Genomic DNA, 22,215 nt, shown 5'->3' on the forward strand with positions numbered 1-22,215 from the left:
TAATTAAAAAAACACACAAAAAACCCTTATGTTTTTTTAATGTATAATACTTAAATGCAGAGTAGCATTAGTTAGGAATCAAAAATCTGGCTCAATTCTCAGTAAAATAAGGACACCAGTAACTTTTCCATAGTAGCTCTGGGAGTTTTTGAACTCTCATATATATGATACTACATGTATTATATACACTTTTTTTTTGTTTAAAGATTTTACTTATTTGAGAGAGAATGAAAGCAAGAGAGACAACAGAGGGAGAGGAATAGGGAGAGGAAGAGGGAGCAGCAGACTTGCCACTGAGCAGGGAGCCCGAAATAGGGCTTGATCCCAGGACCCAGAGATCAGGACCCAAGCCGAAGGCTGAACCACATTCAGATCCATCAATCCCTTTGGCTCGTAATTTATTAAACTTTACCCTCTTTTTCTTGAACTCACTCTCTCATCTTTAAAACCAAACAATTCCCTCCCCCATCCCATAAAAATGAAAACCTTTCCTCTATACTACTTTCTAACTACTGTTCCATCTTTTCTCCTTAGACTCAAACTTCTGTGATCCTCGAATTTGCAGCATCCCATGGGGTAGACTATTCATACTGTAGTATCTTCTTCTACTACCATTCAAACCTCAATCCACAGCAATATGCTTTCTGGCTCTTCTGCTTCATGAAGTCACTTTTGCAAAGGTCACCATTAACATCTTAATTGCTAAAGTCAATGAACATCTTTCAGACTTAATCTTATTTGATATCTGAGTAACATATATAATTGCTTATCACTCCCTTCTGAAATCTCCTTCCTTGGTTTCTATGACCATGGAAGCTACTAGTTTTCTCTTTAAATCTTGGGAGGTCCTTCTAATTCTTCCTTACAGTTTCTTTTTCTGCTTGTACTTTGGATGTGGATGTTCTCCCAGGATTCTGATCTTGGCTATATTCTCATCTGGTCACTTGGGAGAGTGCTTTCATTTTCACACCTGGGAAATCTTCCAGCTTTAATTAACTGCATGCTAAGAATAACTATTTATGTCTACGTCCACACTCCAACTGCCTACAGAACATTCTCCACAATGATGTTTTAGAGATCTGAAAATCAGCATATCCTAGCCTGAAATTCTTTCTTCTAAATCCTTCTCTCATATTCTTTATCAAGGTTCTAGAACATTACCTCCAAAAGATTCTCTCCTTGACCAAATTACTTAGCTCTTTTGAACTTTATTCTGAGAGGTCAATATCTAATCAAGTCTCTCATCTTCCAACATCTTCCAGCTGATATCTGATCACCTCAGCTTGCTTTCAGCAAGAATCCTATTAGGTTGGTTTAGATAGAATCCTCCCTATCCCTAGTATTTCCTCTCTGTAATTTTTTATCCACTGATCTGCACTCTACTTCTTAGTTATAAGTTCTCATTTTTTGGAGAGGAGCCCAATCTCTCTCACCTACTATAAAACCTCTTTGTAATAGTCCTCTTGATTAAAGTCCACCTTATTTCCTTTAACAGGTGTCATGAATAATTTTTCTTTTTTTTTTTAACATCATATACCAAAGCTGGACACTTGAACATTCCTAATTTCTCTCTTTTTTAACTTTCACAACCAAATGGGCCACTAAATTACACTATTTCAATCTTTAAATCTCACTGCAATAGCCTTGGTTTGAGTTTTTACCATTTATCATTCAGGATACTGTTAGGCTTTTGAACTGTGTGCTTATAGTCTAATGTACTTCTAACCTAGCCTTCAAAATGCCAACATTGTGGGCTTACTAAAATACACAGGTATTATGTACTGACTTAAAAATCTTCAGGGACGCCTAAGTGTCTCAGTCGGTTAAGCATCCTACTCTTGATTTTGGCTCAGGTCCTGATCTCAGGGTTGTGTCCAAATGGACCACTGAACTACATTGTTTCAACTTTTCAATCTCTTTTTTCTATCCTTACTGCAATAGTTTTGGTTTGAGTTTTTACCATTTATCACTCAGGATACTGTTAGGGTTCCTAACTGTGTGCTTCTACTCTCTTTCCTTTTCTGAGCCATTTGGAGCTCTTTTCTATAATGGGATACTGCATGATTTGTTAATTGAACAAAGCCAATTAGATTTTCACATTTACTCACTTCTTTGCAAAACTAGAAATGCAGCTCTAGAAGCATTTCAAAGTTCATCTATTTTTTTTTTTTTATCAGTGCCCAAGTTTCCCTTATTTATTTTAAAAGGCTTGTAACTTAAAAAAAAAAAAATAAATAAAAGGCTTGTAACTTGTATTCTTTCCCTGTGCCTTTGAGATTTAAATGTTAAAGTACAACATCAGGGAGGTCATTCTTATCAGGAAAAAAATGAAAAAAGGAAATATTTAAAACTTAGCTTAAGCCATCCAGGCAGGCAGCTTTAACTTACTCCATCTACCAGAAAAACAACTTAGATACAAATTCTTTCTAACTAGTAACACAGAGGCCATAAGGTCTCTATTTACATCTGTCTGTATGTTTACGTGTGTCTATTATATGTGTGTATTATAGATGAGTGGTATTTTCTACCTCTGGAAGGTATTCTAAAATTTTTTGTAAAAAACTCTTAAATTGACTTAAAATAAGTGCTTAAATAAATTCAGTATTCATAAAAAGTTAAAATAAAATAGAAACTAACCCAAATACTTTCTGAATTTACGTCACCTAAGAAAATATTTAATACTAACATTAGCTTAAACTTTGTTGATTTAATTAAAATAAACTTTTCTTTCAAGTTATCAACACTGAATAAAATGCATACATACAAGTCTTATTCCACCTGGGTTTATCAATCAAATGAGTTTATGTTAACTCTTAACAAAATTTGTCAGCAAGAAAAATTAGCTTGGGATGATGGCCGATTTTGTCTAATGTCTAATGAAATTTTGGTGGGTAATCTAAACATAGTAAAAAACAAATAAATTAAATGGATGTAAATAAGATAAAAAGTTTTTAGGTGAACTTTTAAATAGTCTCTCTAAATCTTTTTGGTAACCTGGAACCTTAAAGTTTTGCTAGGTTAAGTTAAATGATGAGTTAAGTTAAATTCATTAACTATTCATATCATTTTCAAATAAGATAAAGTACTGAAACATTAATTGCTTTGGTTAAATGCTTTTGGAATATTGGTTTATCCACTTTTTACTTCCTTCTACAGAGGAACTCAAGGTATGTGGATTTACTAGTAAACGTGTTATGCCACTCTGACAAATTTTCTCTGCAAAAGCATGTTTCTAGAAATCACAAAAAAGTATTTGTCTGCTAATCCACAGAATGGTAATGTAAAAGTTTAATTTCTGACTTGTTAGATTTCATTAGAAATTAAAAATTTCTAAGGGTTAGAAATTCTAATATGTGTAATTAAAACTGCTAGAAATAATAAGGGAAAAACATCCTATGTGTGGTCAGGGTTGTATGACTGGAATGAATTATTTTTTAAAATATTTTTATTTATTTATTTGAGAGAGAGAGACTAAGACAGAGAGAGAAAGCACAAGCAAGGGGAGGGGCAGAGGGAGAAGCAGGCTCTGCTTCTCTGCTTGGCAGAGAGCCTGATGTGGGGCAGGACCCCGGGATCATGACCAGCCAAAGGCAGACTCAGGGGCCCCAAGATTGGAATGAATTTTAATTAAGTACTAGAGTTTTAATATCAAAAATAAGCCAGTACAAACTTAGAATTTGGTTTTCTTTCTATTAATAGAACAGGTTTCTTAGATTACTGGTCTACTCTTAATAAGAATTTTAAACAAAGTTTTTCTTTACTTTTAGGTAATCTGCCTAGAAAGCAAAGATTATGTTTTGTTAAAATAATTTCCTGTGTTGTTTTTAACAGGTCTTTGATTACTTAAGAAAACTGAGTCTTCTCTATTAAAGGAGCAAAGTTTCATTTAGAACTATTTAAATTTCTGTATTAGCCTGTTAAGTCTTTGTCATAAATAAAACTCAAAAGGGATATTAAATTATCTCAGGTTGAAAGAGGCAATTTTCCATTTAAAACAAGGGAAATTTACTCATTTATCATTTCCTCATCAATGTATGTGTAGCCTAGAATGTTTAAGTTACTTAAAAATTTAATTCAAATATTTCTAAGACAAGGATGTACTCAACTCTTATTTTCCATAATATCTTATTTAAAAATTTATTCCTTAGAAACTACAAACCACATTTAAGCATTAAAAATCTTTTTTTTTGCTTTTAATAATTGTTTTGTTACTTACCTGTTCTAAAGTATCTTCTAACCCCATTTTTTTATTTAGAGCTTTATTAATTTCTTCTTCAGTTTGGTTCAAGAGTTCCTTGAGTGGTACCTATAAAATACACAGGGATATGGGTTACATATGATATATGTAATTACAAAATTTCTCAGGAAGCATTTACATATTATGATAGAAGTAGCCACTTTGGAGGAAAAAAAGTGAAGCCATGATGTTTTTAAACTAAATTAACACATCATAAATAAGACAATAAAACTAATTTTTTTCTTTAAAGATTTATTCTAGAGAGAGAGAGAGAGAGAGAGATAACACAGGAGCAGGGGGAGGGGCAGAGGGCAGAATCTCAAGCAGACTTCCTGCTGAGTGTAAAGCCTGACACGGGGCTTGATATCACCACTCTGAAATCCTGACCTGAACTGAAACCAAGAGTCAGATGCTCAACCGAAGAGCTATCCAGGAGTATCAACAAAACTAATTTTCAGTGTAATTTCTGTAACTATAGAATGTAACTTGCTTTTGGTTTTGAATACTTGCAAAATCTTAGATTTGCTTATGGAGTCTGAAGATTCATTGCTATTATTTATACATTTTATAAGTACAGTTATTTTAATACAGTAGCTTTTCACTTTTTTTAAAAAGATTTTATTTATTCATGAGAGACACACAGAAAGAGGCAGAGGCACAGAGAGAGAGGCAAAGACACAGGCAGAGGGAGAAACAGACTCCCTGCAGAGAGCCCGATGAGGGACTTGATTCCAGGATTCCAGGATCAAGCCCTGAGACGAAGGCCGATGCTCAACCACTGAGCCACCCAGGTGTCCCAATATAGCTATCTCTTTTGAAAATAATTTTTGTTTTTCTCTTAATCCTTTTCAATTGTCTAATCTTACAATTATCTGCTTGTATGTCTTCTCTTTGGTATTTATTGAAATTTTTTTATAATAGCAAAAGACTTGAAACAGCAAATGTCCACCAGCAGGGACTGGTTGAATAACCTACAACAATGAGGACTTGGAGGCTGCAAAAAGAACTAGGAACATCTCGACACATTACCGCAGAGAGATCCCCAGGGTGGGTTGTTCCATGAATAATGCAAGGTAGGAGTCCAGAATAGACAAATGTTTACCAGTTTACTTAATGATAAAAGTCAGGACAGCCAGATGGAAGAGATGCATAGGGAAACGTACTTGAGAAGAGGCACAGAGTTCCCATGCCCTCTTGGTGTGCCACTCACCTGGCATCTCCACATGTTTAGCAACCTTGAAATTCTTACTGCTTACATTTCTTTTTATTTATTTATTTATTTATTTATTTATTTATTTATTTATTTATTATTTTTTAAAAAATTTTTTATTTATTTATGATAGTCACAGAGAGAGAGAGAGAGAGAGAGAGAGAGAGAGGCAGAGACACAGGCAGAGGGAGAAGCAGGCTCCATGCCGGGAGCCCGATGTGGGATTCGATCCCGGGTCTCCAGGATCACGCCCTGGGCCAAAGGCAGGCGCCAAACCGCTGCGCCACCCAGGGATCCCTACATTTCTATTTATCCTCTAATTATCTTTCAACATAATATGAGTTTCTCATTATTATTTTTTTTATAGAGGTCATATTCACACTTTAAAAATGATTAAACTCGGCAGCCTGGGTGGCTCAGTGGTTTAGCCCTGCCTTCAGCCCAAGCCCAGGGTGTGATCTTGGCAACCTGGGATCGAGTCCCACGTCAGGTTCCCTGCATGGAGCCTGCTTCTCCCTCTGCCTGTGTCTCTGCCTCTCTCTCTCTGCGTCTCTCATGAATAAATAAAATAAAATCTTTAAAAAACTAAAAATGATTAAACTGAAATAATTAAGTTAAAATGAATTTAACATAAAACTACTTCTTTAAAGCATATAGTTCAGTGGCATTCTAGTACATTCAATGTTGTATAACCGCCACCTCTCACTCCAAATCATATTCATCACCAAAAGAAAACTTTGTATGTTACTATGTTTTTAGTATGTCTTTTGAAGTTATTGCTGAGTTTTAGTTTTGGCTGTTCTTTTTTTGAAAGATGAAATGCCTCTTTAAGAACTTTTCTCCAAATACTACTTATAACAGTGGGGTTATATACTTTCTGGATGCTATTCCTATTTTTATTATTCTATTATTATGTAAAACTATTTTCAGAGATCACAGAAAAACTTTTCCCTCTTTTCACAGAATGTGCATTCTTTTTGTACTGGGTAATCCTTTTTTTTTTAAAAAAAAAATATTTCATTTATTTATTCATGAGACACAGAGAGGCAGAGACCTAGGCAGAGGGAGAAGCAGGCTCCATGCAAGGAGCCTGATATGGGACTCAATCCCAGATTCTGGAATCATGCCCTGAGCCAAAGGCAGATGCTCGACCACTGAGCCACCCAGACATCCCTGGGTAATCCTTTCTACAATGATTTGATGCGGGCAATTATTTTCTTGCATCAGCATCAAACAACTCAAAATAGTAGTGTGTAAACTATATCCCTACCAGCCTGTCTCTGTCTACCTGCCTACCTAGTTATTCTTTGAGAAACAATTCAGTAAAAGACTGTTTATTGGATGAATTTTTTAAAAGATTTTATTTACTTACTTACTTACTGAGAGAGAGAGAGAGAGAGGCAGAGACACAGGAGGAGGGAGAAACAGGCTCCATGCCGGGAGCCCAATGTGGGACTCGATTCCGGGACTCCAGGATCGCGCCCTGGGCCAAAGGCAGGCGCTAAACTGCTGAGCCACCCAGGGATCCCCTGAATTTTTTTTCTATAGAAAATGAGTCTAACCCTATTTAATCAAATTCTGTTCACCAATAAACTATGATCTCTGGGAAATCAGGAGTTGGTTGTTTCTGGGTACTTCATCTTCAGCACCTAGCTGGTATAGAACATAGTATGTACTTAATAAATAATTTATTGAATGAATAATTCTCAAGGGAAAAATGCATACCTTTAGACTCTGACATGCTTTTTTTTTTTTTTTAAAGCTTTTATTTATATATTTATGAGAGACACAGAGAGAGAGGAGTGAGACAGACAAAGGCAGTGGGAGAAGCAAGCTCCTGAAAGCCCGATGAGGGACTCAATCCCAGGACCCCAGAATCACGCCATGAGCCAAAGGCAGATGCTCAACCACTGAGCCACCCAACCGCTCCCCTCACTGACATTCTTTATTCAAAACTAAGTATTTTGAAAATTGATATTTTTGAGGGAGCACTAAAATACTAAAATCTGTGAATAATTGAGAAGTTTCAACAGAACGATTTAAAAATTTTCTTCTTCAAATTACATCCTTGTCCATATTTAAAAATTTGGTGCAGATTTTTCATTATTGACTGCTGGTGTTACTTAATGCCCTATTATATTTCATGCCTTCGCACATGCCTTCATTTGTGTGCTTGTGCCTAAAGCTCTTTCCCACAGACCATCCCAATAAATACCTCATCTTTCAAGATTTCATTCTACGTCCACTACCTCTGTGGATATTTTTCTTTCCCCTCAATTCTGGCAAGAATTGATCTCAATACCATAGCTTATAAACATTTCTAATAAAGCACATACATAGCAATGATTTATTTATATCTCTCTTTCTCTGAGGGGACAAGTAGCAACTTAAGAGCACAGGTAATTTTTCTCTTTATAATCCTAGTGTCTATATTAAATATAATCAAAATTTCTTTTGGTTAGTTGAGTAAATAAAGTAAGGAGAGAGGAAAAGGCTTTATAGTTCAAAGAGGACGGTACAATAGAGAGAATTTAAGTACCAAAAAGAAAGTAGATTAAAAATTTCAGTGTTTTATTTCTATGTTCAGTCCTCAGTTATGAACATGCTGAAGTTTAAACTCTTATAAATAAATGAACAAGACATCAGTCATATCATTTAAAAATCTTTTGAAGTACTCATGATTACTTACATAAACTTGAGCTCTGTATTTGACAAGGCAGTTGGCACCAGCTTCAGGATTAAACTTAATTTCAAAGTCATAACCTTTGGAATTTTCAGCACCCTTAGGGATAAGTTTTAATTTTCTGGCCAACTTGTGATACTCTGATAATTGTGTTTCAATCTGTAAGAAGAGAATACAAAAAGAAATGTTAAAGTAAACCGAAGAGTCCCATTCCATAAGGTTTTCAAATAGCATTTCTGCAATTATACATAAAAATTATATGTATTTTACGGTAGTTTAGTAATTTGGTTTATTTCAGTAGTAAAGGTGGTGGTTTTAAAATACAAAGAATGAAAGATTTTATTCACACTAAATTTGTAGGATAATTTAAAGACGGTAATTAATTAGTAAGCAATATACTACTGTTCTTTCATTTACCAAATAGTTTGGAACAAGAATCTATATTCAGGTATTAACTAAAACTTACTTTTTAAAGTGTCAGAGAAATTATGAAACAAAGTAAACCTTAATATTGTCAATTTACAAAATTAAACATTTCATTTATCCAAAATAAGTGAAATGCAATCATTTAAGTCACATATGTTATTTTAACAAAAATATTTCAATAACACAATTCCATATTTCCTGGTCTGCTTTCCTTTCAGGGCTCTGTTCAAATTACATCATCAAAAAAAGGCTTTTCCTCTAATATAGCACCCTGATTTTCTCAATCCTCTTATTTTTATTCATAACACTTATTACTAATTTAATACACACATAATTTGTTGTTTTCTAGCCACAAAATTGAACACTTCAAGTGAAAGAATGCAATGGGGGAAGAACATTCTTTGGAACTTGCTTAATTTGTAATTTCCAAAAATTTAAAGCTCCTAAAAGCAATATTACTTATATATTACATTTAAGATTTTACCTATCATCCATCTATCTATCTATCTATCTATCTATCTATCTATCATCTAATCTATTTATCATTCTATCCATCCATCCATCAATCCATCCATCCATGTAATTTCTACATCTAACATGGGGCTCAAACTCATGACTCCAAGATCAAGAGTCACAAAATCTTCAGACTGAGTCAGCCAGGTGCCACTCATTTAACATTTCTTACTAATGAATCAGGAAATAATTTCAACTACTCTAATTATAATATAGCTTTCTAGGGATTACTAAGATGTGTAGCTGTTTGTCCTTAATAAATGGTTTTACATGTAGTTGCTTCTGTTCTTCACTAGCATTTTATTTCTCTAAATGAAAACAGTTTTTACAAGCCCATGCACTTTACCATGTCTAACTGCACGGAGAGCAAATGTGTGACACATTTTTTTCTTCCTACAACTAATTCAGACAGTGAAAACTGATCATATATTTTCCTAATGAGCAGATGCAGGCTCAATGTTTACCTCAACATAGAGATCCAGAAGGCTACTACCAGTCAGAGATGGCATGTGGAATAAAAATCAGTCCAGAAAAAAAAGATAGATACAATGTTTATATTAAACTTTTGTATTCTACTATCATTCTTTTTTTTTTTTTAAAGATTTATTTATTTATTCATGATAGAGAGAGAGAGAGAGAGAGAGAGGCAGAGACACAGGCAGAGGGAGAAGCAGGCTCCATGCAGGGAGCCCGACATGGGCCTCGATCCCGGGACTCCTGGATCGCGCCCTGGGCCACAGGCAGGCGCCAAACCGCCGAGCCACCCAGGGATCCCCTCTACTATCATTCTTTAATCTTTCTCTTACCTAGTATGTACTCTAAGGTTTTCTTCTCACTGTATATGGCCTACTCTGTCCCTAACCAAATCACTGCTTACTTATTTCCCACATAATTTTCTTCTTTCAGCCTCATCTTCCCAAATAAAGAATAGCATTTACATGGCTAATTTTAGCTAGCTATAAACTCAGGAGTTCACCTGGTCCAGAGATTCATAACTTCTCCCTTCCCAAACAGTGCTTCAGAGATAAAATATATTAATTAACGTTTGTTGAAGGAACTCATTTCAGATTCACTGATGTAGTTTATCCACACCTCATTTTATTAATAAGGAAATCAAAGCTACGAGAGGTTAGATAACATGCTGAGTCCTCACAGGTATATGATGGCAAATCCAGATTTAAAATATAGGTTACCAAAGTCTAGGTTCAAAGACTTTTAGGATCACCAGTATAGTCTACTTCTTTTTTTTTTTTTAATTAAAAAAATTTTTTTTTACAGTCTATTTCTTATAAATGTCTATGTTTCTCCTTAATACACAAGAGATTACCTAGAGGGTTAGGATGAGAGAGTAAAGATAGTCAAAGCAAAGCAAAAGTATGGTGAAACAGGCCTAAAAAGGAGGCAGCGTTTACTGCTCATGCTGAACTGTCCTTTCCATGAAAAATTACATGTATAGGTGTGTAAAATACAAAATTTTAAAAATGCAACACAGTTAAAAATTAGAAATAATCTGTATTATGCCTACTTTATAAGGTGACCAGGATGAAAAATCAATACTGTCCCTTTGGGCAGAAACAGCTGATTTGTTTGAACTATTTTTTTCATTTTAACATAGTGATAAGTATTTATAAGAAATGATGTGCTAAGGAAAGTGCTGGAAGTAATAGGACAAAAAACCCCATTACCTTTGGAGCAAAACAGAAACTAAATTTTTCTCAGTGAGGTATAAATTTTAGTACTATACCTACAATAAACAAACATTATAACTGAAAATACTAGAGGAGAAAACTTCAAAACTTAATTTTGAAACTATTTTTTCTGTTGAAAAAAAAAAAAGATAGCCCTTTGGAAGACATGTTTTATTGCCTGTTCTTAAAAAAGTCTTGATTTACATAACTTTTCTTAGGAATGCAATATAGTGTATATAGCAGAAAAGATAACTTTGGAATTATCTGATAGGAAAATATTATTTGGTCCCTAGACAACCTGTTAACTTATTGTTTTAGAATACATTGGTGTTATGATCATGATTATGCTAAATCATTAAGAAAAAGTTCATGTCTACTGAGAGCTACATTAAAAAGAAAGAGTAAATAGTGCATAGCTAGCAAGGCAGTATAGAACATTTAAAAGGGATTGCCAACAAAAATAAGGATCAACTTTAATTATCTAGAAATTCATATGGTCAGTGAGCCTACTTTCTTAACAATGTTGGCTAAAAGGATACTATACTATCTATAAAACTGAAATGAAGTCAAATAATTTGGTTCTAGTGAAGGTCACTAGTGACTGCTGTTACCAAATCTGAGAGAAAATTTTAAATCCTGTTATTGCATTTGACACTGCTCACTCCTTCCTGACTTCCTTTCTCAGCTTCTATCTTCTTGAACTCTCTTGTTAGTCCTCAGTTTCTTTTAGTCCACTCTTAAGGGACCTTTGCCCACTTTAAGATGCTAGTGCTCCCTTCTTCCTATGCGTTTTTCCTTGGTGAATTCATCTACCCTTGTGGCTTCAATCACAATACATACTGATTTTTCTTAATCTACATTGCAAACACACATATTGTTTGCTCAGGTTCAGACTCACAGAACAACAGCTTATTAGATATTCTCACTTGGATGCCGCATGGACCTAACAGGTCTAGCATACTATCTCTATGCCTGATTTCTATTCTATTTTGGAGTAAGTGGTACTATTGCTTGCCCCATTGCCCAAGCCAGACACTATGAATACACCCCTTTTCTTTCATCAAGTCTTATTCACTCTACCTCCTAACTAGTCAGGATCTACCCATTTCTTTGAGCACTATCTAAATTCAGCTCATAACTTGTCACCACATTACTGCCACATATCTTTATCTGTTTTGTTTCCTTCCAATCCATTTTTCCCATGACCAAAAATGAGATCTTTCTGAAACGTAGTATGTGATTAAAAAAATTTTTTTTAAAAAAGATTTTTATTTATTTGAGAGGGAAAGTGAGAGAATGAGCAGGGAGAGGGAGAAGCAGGCTCCTTCTTGACATGGGGCTCAATCTCATGACCTGAGCTGAAGGCAGATACTTAACCTCTTGAGCCACTCAGGCACCCCTGTTTAAAAATCTTGAGGGCTTCTTGGAGCTTTCAGGATAAAGTCCAAACTTTTAAATATGAAAAGAATCTTTATGGTCTGCTCTGAGCTTTTTCTCGAGTCTTCTCTTCTGCTGTGCCATATCCCTCACTATTAAACTACAGCCATATGAAAAGATTCTGATGCCAGAATACAACATGCTATTTGCTCTCTGGGCCTTCCCATATACTTCTTCGTTTGCTGAATCCTCTACCTTTGCCAAGATAATTCTTTTTTTTTTTTTTTAAAGTAGACTAGTGGTTCCAGGGGTTGGGGGAGGGGAGAGTGAGGAGTTCTTTAATGGGGAAAGAGTTTCTTTTTTTTTTCTCTTTAAGATTTTATTTATTTATTTATGAGAGACACAGAGAAGCAGAGACATATGCAGAGGGATAAACAGGCTCCTCGCAGGGAGCCTGATGCAGGACTCAATCCCCAGACCCAGGATCAGGACCTGAGCTGAAGGCAGACGCTCAATTGCTGAGCCACCCAGGAGTCCCTGCCAAGATAACTCTTACTTATACTCCCCAATTCAGTTCAAGTGTTACCTCCTCAAGGAAACCTTTCTAAAAATCACCTCATATATCTCCCTGAGACAAAAACACTACATTTGGGTTAGGTATACTATATGCTTTCTCAATACCCTGTGGAAACATCTTTAGAGGTGTGATCTCTTGGTAGAAAAATATCAACTAGATCAGAAGTTTCTTGAGAGGAGAGTCTGTCTTTTTATTCTTCTAAGCTCAGCATGGGAAGTGGCACACAGCAGATGTTAATTAAATGTTTGACTAGTGAATAGGTAAATGAAGAATTGACTCATACCCTCTTCTAGAAGGCATGTGATTTATGAAAATTATTTTCATGGACTTAGAGATCTTTTTGCTTTTTTCTTGGTTTACTACTAAAAATTACAGGCTACCTTAAATATGATTGAGAGAAATTGGGGTGTTATTGAATTGACATAAAGGGATAAGTGTGTTTTAGTAAAATATCAATGCTAAAAAGTTTTACTTCTTTAGCCAATTTATTCTACCCAGTTTTTCTTAATAGGGATAGACCTTTATGATGTCAGCTCTAAGTTGCCACTCTGGAAATGATATGACATACCGCCTCCTTGCCTCTGGCATATTTTAGCTCTTCATTCCACAGCTGCTGTTGTTCAGCCTCCAGGTCTTTGGTTAATTTATTAATGGTCTGCTGCAATTCATTTCTTTCATGATTTATTCTCTCGATGTCTGCAACTGAGTACTTCTGGTTATCAACAATATTCTGTAGGCGGGTATTCTCCTGTTTCATTGTTTCATATTCTAGTTCTGCATTAAAACAAATTTGTTAAGTTTTTCAATTCCTACAAAGAAATTGAGGCCATTATTTATTTTTAAAACATCACTGAGCCATTTTAAAATAAAATTTTTTTTTTTTAATTTTGTCTTTACACCTAATGTCTTTAACTTACAACCCCAATATCAAGAGTCAAATGCTCTACCAACTGAGCCAGTCAGGCACCTGGATGCCATTATTTAATAAAGTTGATTAAGACGTCTAAATTTCCAAGTTATGTACATGTATATTTTTCTCTTCTCTTTTTGGAGATGATCCTATTTGATCCCACTTTGTTAATAACATTGCTGAAAGATGATACAATTAAAGTTTTATGTTAGAAACTTACTTCCCTATTGGCTCGCATGACTTTCAGAAAGTGCTACATAAAAAAAAATGACCCCAGACTTAATGACTGGATTGAGAATTATTACACTTAAAAGGGATAGTCTGCCAATGCTCAGTTCAAATGCTTTTAATACGCCAGTATGATTCTCTGCAATAAGTCAGAAAACATACAAATTTTTCACAAACATAAAAATATTTATATCAAATACATCACTTTATTATTTCACTGACATTCTCAGTAGTTTGATCAGATAATAACTAACTATAGTGGTTAAGTTCTTGCTCTATTTACCAAAACTTGTTTTTTTAAAAAGATTTATTTATTTGACAGAGAGAGTGAGAGCACAGGTAGGAGAGGCAGGGGGAAAGACAGAGAGAGAGAGAATCTCAGACTCCATGCTTAGCATGGAGCCTGATGTGGAGCTTGATCCCAGGACCCTAAAATCATGATCTGAGTTAAAACTAAGAGTTGGACACTTAACCAACTACATCACCAAGATTAAGAAGCAAAAATGACTATATTATTATACTAAGATAATGGTATTTAGAAACAGCAAATGATCAAATGATCACGCAAAGGGGCAAGAAAATTTATCAAACTTAAAAATATTTTGGATTATATAGAATGGTGTTTCCCAACCTTTTGTTATTTGTAGCTTACAAAGAATATGATAGTACTTTTAAGCTGGTTGGGATAGATGGATGAGAACTCACATGACCAAAGGGGCCAAGACAATCATCCCATGGGCTGACATGGTCAAGATCTTGGCTTTGTTATAATTCATTTGTAGCACTGTATTTGGAAACCTCTACACTTGAGCTCAAAATAAATTAATAGTTGAAGTAAAACTTTATACATTTATCATAGCACAAAAAAATCCACAATGTATAATATCCATATAGTTTAAATAGGTCTTTCATTCTTGGCCATGAATGACTAAATAATCATGAAAGTTAAAATACTCAGAATAAAAACATCTTAGGTTAAGTTATCAAATTATTATCTCAAACTAAATCAATCTGGAATGGCAAATGATTGCTAAAGTATCTCTCTCACCTCTTCAGCTTGAAATTATTGGGGAAAATTCTCACAAGAAAAGTCAGAAGTATGACAATTCTCTTAAATGCTAATGAGAAAGAGAATATTATAAAGTATTGATTTAACTGCATTACAAATATTGCTATAATAAAAATTAGTCTATCACATCATCATGTAGAACAAACATTGGGGCTAATGTAAATAATTTAAAGGCTTGGTTTATAGTAAATCAAATATATGTAATCAGAGTTATTTGGAAAAAAAATAAGCTGATTTGACAAATACTCCATATAATTATTATCCTTGACTTGACAGATGGTTAATACTACATATACTAAGCATTAAATCAAATATCCTAAGGACCTAGGACTATCTATAGAAATCCTATGTGGGATAGACATAGCCTAAAAACCCTATAAGAATAAAACTGAAGCAGCCAAACACCCAGAAAAATACTACAGTAGGTCCACTGAGTTATTCATTTTGTAAAGTGCCATCCAATGGCCCTGCAATGTATGGATACTTTCCTTTGCTCTCCTGCTGGCAGTACAGAAATATAATCCATAGCTTACAGTATCTTACAGTAAGATAACAGTACCTTACAGTTTTATGATTATGACTGATATATGCTTATGAAAAACAAGGTTAAGAACACACATGATATAAACACACTTTCTTTAATTGGGCTTCTGCTTCCATGGAACTGTAGTACTTCTGTCTTTCCAAGTTACTTTTCTCCCAAGTGGCTTAGGAGGAGTGATGGAGGATAAGACCAATTGTAGCAGACTAAAGCCAGTAGAGGTTTAAGAATCTGGCTTGTTAATTATAAGGTGGAATAGAATATTCATTTATATCAGGCAGCATATGTTTTTAGGTTAGGTCCCTCTTGGCTTTAAAATATCAGACATGTAAAAAAAAAATATATCAGACACATGAAAACATGTTAGAAGGTGTAGTAGGTTGAATAATGGTCACTCAAGCATATGAAATTCTAATTAATGGGATTTGTAAATATTTCCTTATTGGAAAAGAGGCTTTCACAGATATGATTACGTTAAATATTTTGAGGTGAGATTACCCTGGATTATCTAGTGGGTCTTAAATGCCATCATAAGTGTCCTTAAAAGACAGAGCTGAGAGAAATGGACACAAACAAAAGAGAAGACCCACGAATAGAAAAAAGGTAATGTGAGGATGAGGGCAGAAATTGGAGTGACATGTCCAAAAGTTCAGGAATGCTATCAGATAACAGAAGGTGGGCAAGACATGGGATGAGTTCTCTGTGCTAAAATGTGGACTTCTGGCCCTTAGAACTGTGAGTGAACAAATTTCTGTTGTTCCACCAAATTTGTGGTATTTTTCTACAGCAGCCTCAGAAAACTAATACATGTAGAAGGCACTGAAAACTTGGTAGCCTGCTATAGCCATTCACCATTAAAGGAAAAATGATTTGGATGACAAAGCTGTCTCTGTATATGATAAATCCCAAGCAGGTCCCCATTTCAGTTTGAATATCCTCTTTTAGCATTGATTGTACTTACCTACTCTAGAAATTTCTTCATCAAGACCATTCAATTTCTGGTCAAGAATTGCTGAATGAGACTCCAAATTGTTCATGTATGCCTGATATTTTTGAACATCTGCTTGTAAGGAAGTTTTCAGTTTTCTCAATGACTCTAGACGATTCTTTAAAAGAAAAGAACATATTATTCTAATTGACAACCATTCCATACTTTACTTGAAAGTAACACAGTATTATTTAAATTCATCTTAGAGAAAGGTGTATTAGCATTTCCTTTCCCTTTTAGAAGGAGCCAAAGAACTAAAAGGGAACTTTGCTGTTATTACCTAATTAAGATGATACACTTTTCAGGAAGTCAGTTGGGATACAAAAAGCCAAGGGCCAGAATGAAAAAGCACAAACATTTAAGATCTGATATTTTATAAAACAGTCTAGGCATTTCAATAATATAATTCACAAAATAAAATTAGGTATCTGCATATTATTTAGCTTTTAGAAAACCCTTAGAATACAATATGTTATATAAAGCCACTTATCACCATTCCCTTTTCACTAACTACATAACTCAGGGCTTCTTGTAAATATTGTTCCCTAGAGGTGTGTAACATGGAGACCTTGTTCAAAAGATCTTTTTAGTCTTATGTAAATAGGTAAGATTCTTTCATCATATTCTGAACACCATTAGTTCAAGACTGATAGATCACAAGGGAAAACAAAGCTCTAGAGATAACAAACATGTTTTCATGGGGAGGTCTGTCCTATGTAAAAAAAAAAAAAAAGAACTTTTAAGATGCTTTTTTTTTTTTTTTTTTGATAAATAGCTGATATCCTCTAAGGAGATCCAAGAGTTCAAAAGAGCTAAGTATATAAGCCTATCAATGATAAGCATGTTTACTAACCGGTTCTTTTTCTCTTTCTTGTTCCAATCTTGCAATTTGTTCATTCAATGCTTTATTTTTTGCTGCTAGTGACTCCAGCTTAGAAGCATCTACATTAAATAAATCCTCTGGAGAGAAAACCCCAAAACTTAGTTAAGATCTCAATTCTGCCTATAAACATTTTCCCCCAGTTCACCATTGATCGCGCTTTCCCTTTATTTCCTTCTTAGTCTCTGCTCAAAACGCTACCAGTGAAGGATATCCTCTCTAAAATAGCAAACCTTTCCCTTCATTACACAGTCTGCCCTCTTATCTTGCTTTATTTTTCTTCATAGCACTTATCATCCTTTGACTTAGAGTTGCTTATTTATTATCTCTAGTAGAGGTAATCTCATAGGGCACGGATTTTCTATCGCTTATTCATTACTGTATCCTCTGTGCCTGAATAGTGGCTTGCCCACTGTAGGTATGTAATATTGTCTGAATAAATGAATTCACTAAATGCTTTTTATACTAGATCACTATGAATTTTCCTCTTTTAAAATGAAACTTCATTTACATCCCTTTCTTATGTGGACAAGCTGAAATTGTCCTTATTATTTCAGGGAGATACGTCCAATGGGAATATATGGGAAATGCTTTTGCCTTTTGTGCCAATAATGGCAAGGCGATACTCTACCATTTTGATTGATTTCATTAGAGAAATAGTTTTACACATCTTATATGTTTTACCCACCACTCATTTTACATCTAAGACTATTTCAATAAAAAGAAAAAAAAAGTAAAATAATTCCTCTGGAACATTTTAAAGTTAGCAAGTATATATTGAATGTCACTAGGTTGTAAAAGAGTGGAAACATAAAGAATTTCTTTCTTCAGAAATATAATGGTCCATTAACTGCTTACCACATATTTTGAAAGGACCTTAGATCTTTTGACTAATTAGCACTTTAATTTCTCGAACAGTAGAGCTAGAATATTATAGGAATATCACAGGAATAACATTTGCTGTTTATCTTCTGTGTTTCTGGTAGTGTGTTTGATACTTTATGTACATGGCCACATAATCCTTGCAAAACTTCGTGAGGTTAAGTAATTTGTTAAGGTCACATAACCAGGAAAGGATTTTGCCTCAGACTGACTTCAACATTGGTATTCTTTCTGCTTAACTATCACTTCTCTCCATCAAAGAAACAATGAAGATGAAAATTAGTAGGCATCAAGATACATTTAGAGTAGCTCATATAAATGTTGGGTGTAGTAAAATAAGCTACAACTCCATGAACAGAGTTTAATACATGACTAATAGCAAGCACACTAGTAATGAGAACACTTACTCAGCTTTGACTGCAACTCTGCATTCATCTCTTCAAAACTGTCAGCACCAGTCATGAAACTCTCATAGCATTTTATGGTGTAGTCCAAAAACAGCTGATTGGGTTAAGCAGATTTAAAACAAAGCTATTATTCTCTATTTAGTTTGTTCCATTTTTCTAAGTGGAAATTTGAATTTGAATTAAAACAAGTCAGGAATACTAGTTATATGAATTCCTATAAACGAGATACAAACCTAGTATATATCATTAATTATGCTGCACAGACTTACTCAGTCTGCTACTTCCAATGTGATGAGGATAGAAAGAACACAAATTTAGATAATGGTGATAATTAGTAAAGAGTAAAGAAACATATCTTCAGAATTTTGAGGTCAAACAACAGAAGCTTATTAATAAACATAAACATAAAATCTTTAGGGACAGATTATCCTTATGAATGAACCTTATGAAAAACTCATGAACTGATGATCATCTTAGTCCAATTAAACTGACAAAGTCTAGCTATGAAAATCAGAATGAAGGCTATAGTTACACAGTAATTTCAGTCTAAATAAATGGCTTGGTTTGTAGAGATCTAAATAGTAGAATATTGTCATTTTTAATATTTATCCAAGAAAAAGTAACACTGTATTTTGCAGTTATGAGGTGTTTTGGTCACTGAAGATGCATGCTTTGTTAGGATGTGAGAATGGCGGATCAGAATTTTCCAAAGCCTAGATGAAATAAATATCTCCCAATTCCCTTTGTGCTGATTCTCTGCTAACTAAGTAACCTCTCTATTACTTGGTTGATATGTAAAGGGTACTCTGAAGAGGCAGTATGAGTCTTCCTGTAACTGGAAAGGTAAACCACTGATGATAAATTAATATATTTTCATTCTATTTCAGATCAGTCTCTTGTGAATTTGGTGACCGTGAATTAGTTTCTTTAAGTTTGGTCAATATTGATTTTGCAGATTAAAAAAACAAAATTAAGCTTCTGCAACCAAATGCTCTGCCACTACCAAACTGAGTTTCTGGATCCACAAAGGTGAGGCTCAGAATCTGGTGAATCTGGATACTTTGAAAACCCTCTTTAATTTATAATAGCACTTTATAATTTCCAAAGTGCTGCTCAGTATATTGTCATTTGAAATAATAGCTAAAATAACAAGAATAACTTTTACTGCTGTAACCTTTAGGATAAATGTCAAAAACTTAAATATCTAATAAGTGTTAAAATTGTATTTGGCTGAAAAATGAGGTAGAGATAAATCTAGTCCAGTACACATACTGCAACATAGGAGGAGAATTCTCTCAAGAGTATGATCAAAGGCTTTCTAACAGCTTTTCCAGCAGGGGTCAATCCTGAAGTAGTAAAAGGTATGGTTTACTCCCTGTTTAAAAGGAAAAAAAGCAATGATACCTCTTTGAACTATTTCCCAGGTAGTAATAAAAAAATGAAACTGAAGTTTCTTGCCACTTTCTTTTTATGTCAAATGCTCCAAAGAATGTAGATTAGAATTAGCATAGAAAATGGTTTTCCTTCTTAGGGACCTGCATGGTGATCGATCTTTTACATGTGCTTGGCACATTAATGTTTAATATCAGTATTATAAATCTATTCCTTGGAGTTGGTATTTCCTCTATTTAGACATGTAAATTTGCTTATTTTAGGAAATACGGTGGAGTTACTTACATAGTTTAGGCTCCAATAAAGTATGGCTTGGGAACCGATTTAGATCATGTTTACACTTTTACCTCAATCCCTTTTGGACGTGGTAACTCAGATCTAAGTGGTAATATGCCTGACTAAAAAGGCCAAAACAAAACAACCTACATGTAATATCTTAAGACTCAAAGACTTATAGTTTCTATTGACAAATAATTATATTAGACTTATGTTGCCAGTATTGATAACTTCATTCTAAAAGGTAGGCAAGAAATGTTACATCTATAAATAAAACAATAATGTGTTATGATTTAATTATAATTTTCTTGCATTTTTTACTTAGTTAACATTTTATTTATTTATACTTATTTTGTGAAAATGATTTATTTATTTTAGAGAGACAGCATGAAGCATGAGCACAAGTGCACTGCTACACATGCTGGAGGAGGGGCAGAGGGGGAGAGGGCGAGAGTCTCAAGCCGATTCTGCACTGAGCATGGAGCCAGATGTGGAGCTCAACTCCATGACCTTGAGATCATGACTTGAGCCGAAACCAAGAGTTGGATGCTTAACTGTCACCCAAGTGCCCCACTTATATAACATTTTAAATTTCTACACCTATTTAATTTTAAGAAACTACAATGTGATTTCAAGAATAAATCTATTAATATCTAAAAGATTCAATTTTAGAAGTTTTTCAGGAAGCAAAAAGACAAACACTACAAAAGACTATACTAATTTCAACAGTGACAAAGTTAATAATATCAAGATAATGCTAATGTTTGTGGTAATGTAAGATACCTTATTGTGCATAATTCCATCTTCAGTTTCTTCTCCCCAAGGCTGTCCATCATCAAACAAAGGTGAGCTTTCTTTCATGGCATTATGTAACTAATAAGTATACAAATAATATATTTAAGTTGATGAAGTATGAAAAAAATGTACAGCTTTTATGTTTGTCACATTTGTTTTAGCGTAATTTTTAACGCATTTACATTACTCTATGACTGAAAATCTCAAGAGGTCATTTCATTGAGCATCAAAATGTAATGTTTTTGATATGTTAGTAACTAAATCCATTAGGATTAAAAAAGGATTCAATTTTAGAAAGGATGGATTCCATATTTAGTTCTATAAAATAGGCTTTTTTTTTTTTTTTAAGATTTTATTTACTTAGTCATGAGAGATACAGAGAAAGGCAGAGACACAGGCAGAGGGAGAAGTAGGCTCCCTGCTTCCTGCCCGATGCGGGACTCAATCCCTGGACTCTGGGATCATGCCCCGAGCTGTAGGCAGATGTTTAGCCACTGAGCTACCTAGGTGTCCCAAATATGCTGATCTTTATGCTGCTATTAATTCATTGAGAGCATATACACACATTTTAATGAAACTCTGATAATCTAAAAAAAAAAAAAAATTGCCACATAAAAGGTAAACCAAAAAATTATTTCTTTTAATGAATTCAAGTTTGGTATTTAAAAGTTATCCACAGGTTCCTTCAGGGTGTATAAATATGAACTTAAGATTGATTACAATATAAAATATTCAGAAACACAATTGTTTAACCTTGAAAGTGACAACAGATATTGTAGCAAAACATTCAGATGTTTATAATAAGCTAAAAAGGAAATGGCTAAAGGATTTTAAGGCAAAGAAATCCCATTTTGCAATACCTGTTTTTATAAATTGTCTTAAAAGCATAACCTTCCAAACATGAAAATTACTAGAAAATGTAAATGAAGTGGCTATTAAATGTAAAGATATAAATCTGTATCTAGTATAATGCACACCAAGCTTCTAAGAAAAGCATCGTGCATTAGGGATGTAAAAGAAGAATGTGGTTTCTGTTAAAAATATTTCATTAGGGATCCCTGGGTGGCGCAGTGGTTTAGCGCCTGCCTTTGGCCCAGGGCGCGATCCTGGAGACCCGGGATCGAGTCCCACGTCGG

The 22,215-nt window shown here is 34.2% G+C and overlaps 1 protein-coding gene and 1 long non-coding RNA gene across 5 annotated transcripts in view; one reads left to right on the top strand and one right to left on the bottom strand.

Annotated features, from left to right (window-relative positions):
- The window catches only part of NDC80 (NDC80 kinetochore complex component), a 48,817-nt gene that overhangs the window by 8,310 nt on the left and 18,292 nt on the right, over window positions 1-22,215 (bottom strand). For all 4 annotated transcript variants that reach the window (XM_072828953.1, XM_072828955.1, XM_072828954.1 and 1 more), the window contains exons 7-13: window positions 21,068-21,157; window positions 18,617-18,710; window positions 17,301-17,407; window positions 16,421-16,565; window positions 13,280-13,485; window positions 8,137-8,289; window positions 4,217-4,306 (exon numbers count right to left, since the gene is read on the bottom strand). In XM_072828953.1, the coding sequence (XP_072685054.1) occupies window positions 4,217-4,306; window positions 8,137-8,289; window positions 13,280-13,485; window positions 16,421-16,565; window positions 17,301-17,407; window positions 18,617-18,710; window positions 21,068-21,157 (885 nt within the window). The remainder of the gene's footprint in view (window positions 1-4,216; window positions 4,307-8,136; window positions 8,290-13,279; window positions 13,486-16,420; window positions 16,566-17,300; window positions 17,408-18,616; window positions 18,711-21,067; window positions 21,158-22,215) is intronic.
- On the top strand, window positions 1,172-21,140 carry LOC140635016 (uncharacterized). Its single transcript, XR_012032368.1, has 4 exons — window positions 1,172-1,308; window positions 5,159-5,310; window positions 19,504-19,645; window positions 20,663-21,140. It is a non-coding gene; the product is annotated as an uncharacterized lncRNA (long non-coding RNA).

This window comes from Canis lupus, chromosome 6 (genome assembly GCF_048164855.1).
Source record: "Canis lupus baileyi chromosome 6, mCanLup2.hap1, whole genome shotgun sequence".
In the NCBI taxonomy this organism is placed as follows: domain Eukaryota; kingdom Metazoa; phylum Chordata; class Mammalia; order Carnivora; family Canidae; genus Canis; species Canis lupus.